Source organism: Mandrillus leucophaeus, unplaced genomic scaffold (assembly GCF_000951045.1).
Source record: "Mandrillus leucophaeus isolate KB7577 unplaced genomic scaffold, Mleu.le_1.0 Scaffold36, whole genome shotgun sequence".
Taxonomy (NCBI): Eukaryota; Metazoa; Chordata; class Mammalia; order Primates; family Cercopithecidae; genus Mandrillus; species Mandrillus leucophaeus.
The window spans coordinates 2992085-2999944 of NW_012103809.1; the positions used below are offsets into that span (position 1 = coordinate 2992085).

Sequence of the window (7860 nt, forward strand, 5' to 3'; positions counted from 1 at the left end):
AATAAAATACTAAGTTTAAACTTTTCATGATCATATGTAGTTATAAAGTTTACTATCCTCAAGTGCATCAGTAATACACACAAACACACACACATCTTCTCCCTTTTTCTGCCATCTTGTGTGTGTGCTGTCTCTTATACACATCTAGATGTGTATAAGAGACAGATATGAAACAATATACTTCCCAAGAGGTAAAAGTATTAGAGCTTTAAAATAAGCAATTTATAGTGTTCAATGCTCAGGCAAGCCAGATGCTTGACTGAATGAGTTGCTTCTTTTTCATTAAAATTTTCAGTGGCTCCCCATTGCCTATGATAAATACATGGTCCCCACTACTGGGCAATTTCCAGTTTTCAGTCCACCTCTCCTGCAGATCTTCACCCTCCTGCCCATTGTTCCAGTCAAAACAAATTACTTTTAGTTTTCAAACTTGCCTTGGTATTTCCTATCAGTATACCTCTATTCGCTGTTTCCTTTTGCATGGAAGAGTCTAAGTCAGTCCATCCCAAATTTCCATCAACATGCCTCCATTCTGTCTGCATGGCTACAATGTTGCCCTTCATGACTGTAATCAAAGCTTTTCTCCCCACCCTGACTGTATCCTCCAAGTAGACATAAACTCTCTCTCTAGGAAAACACTGTCATCACACCAACACATCATCTGAAGTTTGCTTTGTAGATAACAACACTTAGCTTTACTTCTCTATGTAATTCATTACTAAATGTGGGTTGTTTTTCTTATCTCCTTTTATTAAAAAATTATAAATTGCATATAACCTTCAGAAAATTTCAACAAGAATGAACTAAAGATCTCAAGCAATGTTTGGAGTCTCTATTTTGGTGAACAAAAATAGCAGATCAGTACCAACACTTAAAAAAAGATGAGGAAACAGGGTTAGTTTTATGTGTGTGTAAGTTACCTTTCTATGTAATCATTACTAAATGTGGGATGGTTCTCTTATCTCCTTTTATTAAAAAATTATAAATTGCATATAACCTTCAGAAAATTTCAAAAAGAATGAACTAAAGATCTCAAGCAATGTTTGCAGTCTCTATTTTGGTGAACAAAAATAACAGATCAGTAGCAACACTTACAAAAAGATGACGAAACAGGGTTAGTTTTATGTGTAAGTTTTCCTGCACATATTCACAATAAGTGGGGGCAGTTCCTTTTTAGAGGACCTTTATACTTCCATCCTACAACCATCTATTAGCAAAAACTATTATAACATACAACACCTAAAATAATAATCTTCATTAATTGCTTATGGTTGTTTCTGGGTAATACAGACACTTGAGAAATAGGCATTTTCTTTTTTATGCTTTCCAATTTTGCTCTTGAATGGGTCTCTAAATTTACACTCCATTGTCCCATGACACACAACTTTCTCCAATCCCCCGTCTCTGCCTAATATCCTGCTATTTTTATGAGCTTCAATAGCCTGTTTTAAAGTGGTAGTTTCTTTAAGAAAATAATTACAATGTAAATTAGTCTTCAACAAATAGTAAGGCGCATTTTGGAATTAAAAGTCTAGGTATTGAAGCTTTGATTCTTGCGATGTTTAAAACCATTATATAAGTTTAACCATAGCCATTAAATCTGTGTACCTAGAAATATCATTCTTTCTGTTGCTAATGAAGGTCCTACGGCACAAATTTATTAAAGGTATATGTTTGCATGGGATAATAACTGGGTCGATAATATTAAATTCATAGGCTCATTATTTAATTGCAAGGGCAGATTATGAATACAGCTTCTAAAATGTATTTTAATGAAAAACACTACATCCTGACCTAATCATATCAACCTTATGCTATCTAATTAAAGATGCAAAAAATCATTAGAGTTGCAAAATATTAGTTCCAGCTCCATCAGGCTGTGAGCTGCCCCTTCATGAATATATATTTTTTTACCCCATGATAAATAGTTAATGAGGTACAAATGACAAAATTTGCATGTAGGCAAATTAGTTTAATAGAATGATGTCTTTTCTGACTACTGAAAGTGACCTTTTCCTTATCAAAAAAATGGTTAAAATACTTGGAAATTATCATCCGGCTGCCTTTGCACAAATGACAAATTATATGTATTAACAATATAAAAATTATAAAACTCAATAATTCTGAATTCTCATCATACTGTAAATGTGTCCTGTGCTTCTGCATTTATCAATTTAATAAAAGGAAATTAAGCATATTATAAAGTATCCATTTATGAGGCAATTTTTATTCCAGATCATAAAAATGAAAAGCACATGCTTAATAGCTAGCACTATGGCAAACATCTAGATCACATTTTTAAAGCACAAGAATTCTAGACTACTTATTTGAAATACTTACATATGAAAATGCCTACTCCACTGTTAGCATTTTAGATTATAGATGATTGTTCTCAATTAAACTGGCATTATATCTTGAGATTAGTACATCAATTATTCAATAGGGCTACCTTGCTTCTCTATTAAAATAAACTAAACAAGCAAACATAAGAGATCTTGAGAAGAATCACACACAAAAATTGTAAGAAAGAAAATATCTTCACAGTGTAAATACCAAGGGCATGAAGAGTCATAATAAACAAATAAAATAAACATGTCTATTCATGTAAGTTTGGGAATGTTTGTGTATGCTTAAGACACATAACCACAACAACAAGAAATAACAGGTGGTCTACAGATTTTCAAATGATTTGCATAAACATTTCTATAATTCCTACCACTCACGGTTACTGAGTCTATACATGTAAAGACAACAGCTGCCATTTATCTAGAAATTTGAGTTTCTGCTAATAGTTCAACTGAATCAAAGCCAAAATATTTTACTTAAGACCCAAATGACTTTCATTAAATTGTTTACTTCAATTCCATTTAATTAAATTGTCTTTTCTTTGATTTATTTGAATGTTTACACACAGAATTATGGACATTCTAGGTTTGAAGTCTGTTTCTGAGTTCTAGTCGTATCCATCATGGGGCAGCTAAGTCATTTTACTAAGAAGAGCATAAATATTAAAGAATTAAATAATTTCACAGCCTCCTTCAATTTTTCTTCTAGCACCTAGATTTTAATTATCTCTCATGTGTATACACACTCTCTCATCCCTTGTTAAAATAGACATAATAAATAGTCAAGTAATTCTGTTTTCCTCTGTTTTATCTATTTAGGTACTGTTGTTCAACTGAAATTCTTTTGGTACTCAACTTTGGATTGTTCCCAAATTCTCGAACTTCCATGTTGTGACACTTATTAATGAAACAACGTGCACTCTACCTGTTCCAAGCACTGTAAAATTATCCTAAAGAGGAAGTGCTTTTTGCTTAATTTTTAGGATAATTTCAACAATTTTGGTATTTTAGAAATTATGCTGTTAGTCAAGGATGTCTGAAGAAGAAGTAACCAGAACAAATACATAGTAACATGAAATTTGTTTTGCTTCCAGTTAGGGTTTTGAAAATGCCTGCTATAATATTATATGAACTCTCAAATAAACAGAATTCAAGACATATTGATTATATTGAGTGAGCCCATGCAATTTTTTTAAAGCTAATGTTTACATTCCTATCAAGTAGGAAATGAGGTAAGGTATAAGTTCATTCTGTAGGCTAACGAAATATATTCAATTATTCAACTATTCATTCCTGCATGCATTCTTTTATGTATTGAACAAATAGCCAGTAAACAAGTGCTATGTTCTAGAGATTGAGATTAAGGGCATGAAGACTGAGGACAGAGATTAAGGTCATAAAGATGAAGAAACCACTCTTATTCCTCAAGGATATCTCAAGTCTACAAAGAAAGAGGGACACAGGAACAGGTAGTTCTCAAATTGTGTGTTGGATGCTGTCAGGTAAGACAAGTAGGTTTGACAAAAAGAAAATGCTAAAATATTTCACTTAAGATCCAAATGATTTGGATTAAACTGTTTCTCTGGGTTGACTCCACATTGAAAATACTCAAGCTGAGCCCTGGAAGAATGATTAGTTTACCAAATACCATGTGAGAAGTTGGGAGGATATTGTTCCAAACAGAGAGGAATGCATGGACATGGGAAACAGTATGGCATGGGTGGTGAGTTGCTCATATTTTTATATAGCTTAATCATATTGTGGTAAGAAGCATGCTGACTGGGAAGAGGTGGGATGGATGGGGATACAGGACATGAGGCTGAAGAGGTAAGAAATAATCAGGTCAAATGGCAGTTAAAAAATAGTAAGGATTTGTGTAATGGTGGCCAAAACAACGGTAAATAACTTCAAGAACAACACAAGAAAATTATCAACTTGCTGATATACTGGCAGAGTGAGTGTTTTTTGAGCAGTCCAAAACACAAAGCTCCTTCAACCCAACTCACCTTTCTTCTTTCACCATTGATTCCTCTCCATTGCTCAGATCGTTTCACTATATAACTTAGCTCCTGATTGGAAATCTCCAAGTCATATGGTATGAAGAACTTGGTTTCTTCACTGTAGATGCACTGAAATGCATCTAATATCCAAGAGTCATTGTGTAACCTAAGAATAAAGGCATCTGTTACCCCAAGTCTTGTTTATTTTTTAATTTTTTTCCCAAGTCTTGTTTAGTTTTTTCTCCCAAAGTGTTAAATAATTCGTATTTCTTTTATCATCTTCTATTTTAGTGTACATTCTTCATTCTTTTTTCAGAAATTATTTGATGATTAAGATTTCAGAAATTATATAATAATTTCCTCAACAAAATCCCATAATGTAACAATTGCAACCCGGAGGTTTTTGCAGTTATTTCCTATAAGCCTACTGCTTCTTATTTTAAATTTTTTTTAATTTAAAAATTTTTATTTTTTGTGGGTGCATAGTAGGAAGATCCAGAAGCAACCTACTTGTCTGTCAACAGATGAATGCATAAAGAAAATATGATTGATAGACACAGTGGAGTACTATTCAGCCATAAAAAATAATGAGATCCAGTCATTTGCAACAACATGGATGGAACTGGAGATCATTATATTAAGAGAAATAGGCCAGACACAGAAAGATAATCACATGTTCTTACTTAATTGTGGGATCTAAAAATCAAAACAGTTGAATTCATGCTTCTTATTTTTGATGGCTAAGAAAAAATTGTAAAACTATTTAGCTATTAACTTGGATTGTAAATATCCAAATTAGTTCAAATGTGAGGAATCTATCTAAAGAAAATTTAAATTTGGATTCATTCCTGAGTGGTAGAAACCCCACTGGGGCAGGTCAGATAGCACAGTGGTTTCTCTTAGTTGTTTTTTTTTCCAACGTGAATGGTAAACAGATTAATTTGCTGAAGCATCTAACTTGATAAAATGTTCATTTAATTTTTTTCCATTTATCAAAACAACTCTAATATTTATTTTGAAAAATCAGTTTTTCTTGTGATACTAATAAAGTGACAGCCTGTTGCCCCCCAAATTTATATTTTAATAAGAAATATTAATTATTTGATATTATTAAGTAACATTTAGATGAGTAGTAGAGATATTCGTTAGGTCAATGCTTATAAAATTTTTCTGTTGAATACCCCTAAAGGTAAAGAAGAGAAAATGTGTATACTTTCCCTAATCTACCAGTGTTTAATACAATATATTTTCTTTTCCAAAACTTTGAGTAAAATTGAAACTTGAGAAAATGTAATATTTATCTTGTGACTTAGTGTACATATGTCTCACCATGCATACCAGGAAGTAGTTTCAGAAGCACAAAATTGGGCCACTAACAGTTCACAGGCCACACCAAAATCTTTTGTGTCTCAGTGTCAATAAATGACCCTTCTGAGAAGTAAGTTTTTAGAAAATGGCCTGAGATACAAATTGGATTATCAAGATATTTAGGCATCACATAATTATGTGTCTTTCTACACATTCAAAGTAGAGAATTATTTTAATTCAATAATTATATTTTGCTTTAACTAGTCTAGATAATGCTAGGATTTATTGATTTTCCATTATAATGGCAGTCAATTTCACATTCATCGAATTATTCTAGCCTTATTTTAATCTTGCTTTTTACATATTGATACACTAAGATACGAAAAGAAGTTTGCCTCACTGTTTATAAGTAACAGAGACAGAATTTAAGCTCAAAGATAACACCAAAGTTTATTTTGTTCCTTTTTTCTTTTTTTTTTTCTTTTTTTTTTTTTTTCGAAATGAAGTCTTGCTGTGTTGCCCAGGCTGGAGTGCAATGGTGCGATCTCGGCTCACTGCAACCTCTGCCTCCGAGGTTCAAGTGATTCTCCTGCCTCAACCTCCTGAGGTGCTGGGATTACAGGCCCACACCACTGTGCCCAGCTAATTTTTGTATATTTATTAGAGATAGGATTTCACCATGTTGGCCAGGCTGGTCTTGAACTCCTGACCTTGTGGTCCACCCACCTCAGCCTCCCAAAGTGCTAGGATTACAGGCGTAAGCCACTACACCCGGCCCAAAATTTATTTTGTTTTATCATGTTGATTTAGTTAAAATAACTAATATAACATGTATCTTCATTTAACTACCTCTGTCTCAACTCTTACCAAAATAGTATAATAAACATTTTGACCTTAGCTGCTAAATAATGTCTTTGTGTTTTTTCCCCTACTATTCTGCATTTATCACACAGTGAAAATAAAAGCAAAACTGCCACCCAGCCTAACTGATGGCCCAAGACAGTCCATATGGCTGGATGCCATCTTGAAATGCAACTACTGCTCTTATTGCACTTGAGATTCTAGGTCGGCTGTTTGAATGATTTACTAGTTGCCTTGTTAAACAAGAACTAGTCTTTACCATTCTCCTAAGTTTGTTTAAAGTAACATTCATCTTTTTATTTTAATGGTGGTAAGATTTAATGTAGTTGAAATACTGTCAATTTGCCTCCATAAACATTTTCTATATGAAGATTTTAAGTGCAAGATTATCAACAATGCAATTAACTTTGAATTAATTAGGAATCACAGTCCTGTTTCTGCTGGCTTCTGTTCCTTTTGCCCAGACAATATCTGCCTCCTCTTTATTTTTCCTTCATTCTGTGTGAAAGAATAATTATGTAAACATCCAAGCCCAGATCTACAGGATGGTAAACAAGTACTTTGACAGAGAACAAAATAGCCCATTGGAATAGGGAAAGCTGTACAAAGATTAATTGCATTTTAGCTTTATTATTATTATTATTATGCCATTTTGGGTGGCATTTTCCAGCGAAAAGTTCCATGATGAGTTGTTAATGGGTTAAATTACCAACTTTTATAAGTTTTCAGCATATTTTTGAGCTCTATAAACCAAGCTCATACAAACAAAGAAAAAATAATCTCTGGTTATATATGCAAAATTTAAAAAATAAATAAATTGAACATAATTCTCAACATAATTGAGAATTATGTAATTCTTCTAATAATACATAACTTTTGATAATTATAATTTTTATAATTATTTTATAACATTAAACAATATAACACTTATCCAAAGGTGAATTATTTTATTCTTCTGCATCAAAAGATATTTTAGCCCATTATACATCTGTGAAAATGTCACTTTTCTGGTGTTCTTTAGAAAGTTAAGAAGCCCATCTATATGTTAGGAGAATTTCTGTAATGATAAACAATGTAGAAACAGTCCTTATTTCATAAATAAATTGGGTGTTGGTTACCACTGATGAAAGAGCAACAGACTATTCTCTTTGTATATGCAACACTCAATAAAATACTAAGTTTAAACTTTTCATGATCATATGTAGTTATAAAGTTTACTATCCTCAAGTGCATCAGTAATACACACAAACACACACACATTTTCACCCATTTTCTGCCATCTTGTGTGTGTGTGTGTGTGTGTGTGAATATCAAACTGATTTATATAAAAGTAAAGATATGGCTGG

The 7860-nt window shown here is 32.5% G+C and overlaps 1 protein-coding gene across 1 annotated transcript in view; it reads right to left on the minus strand.

The window, feature by feature from the left end:
* Positions 1 to 7860, minus strand: part of LOC105546482 — a 659409-nt gene that overhangs the window by 74722 nt on the left and 576827 nt on the right. The window contains exon 14 of the mRNA XM_011989689.1: positions 4352 to 4511. Within this exon, the coding sequence (XP_011845079.1) occupies positions 4352 to 4511 (160 nt within the window). The remainder of the gene's footprint in view (positions 1 to 4351; positions 4512 to 7860) is intronic.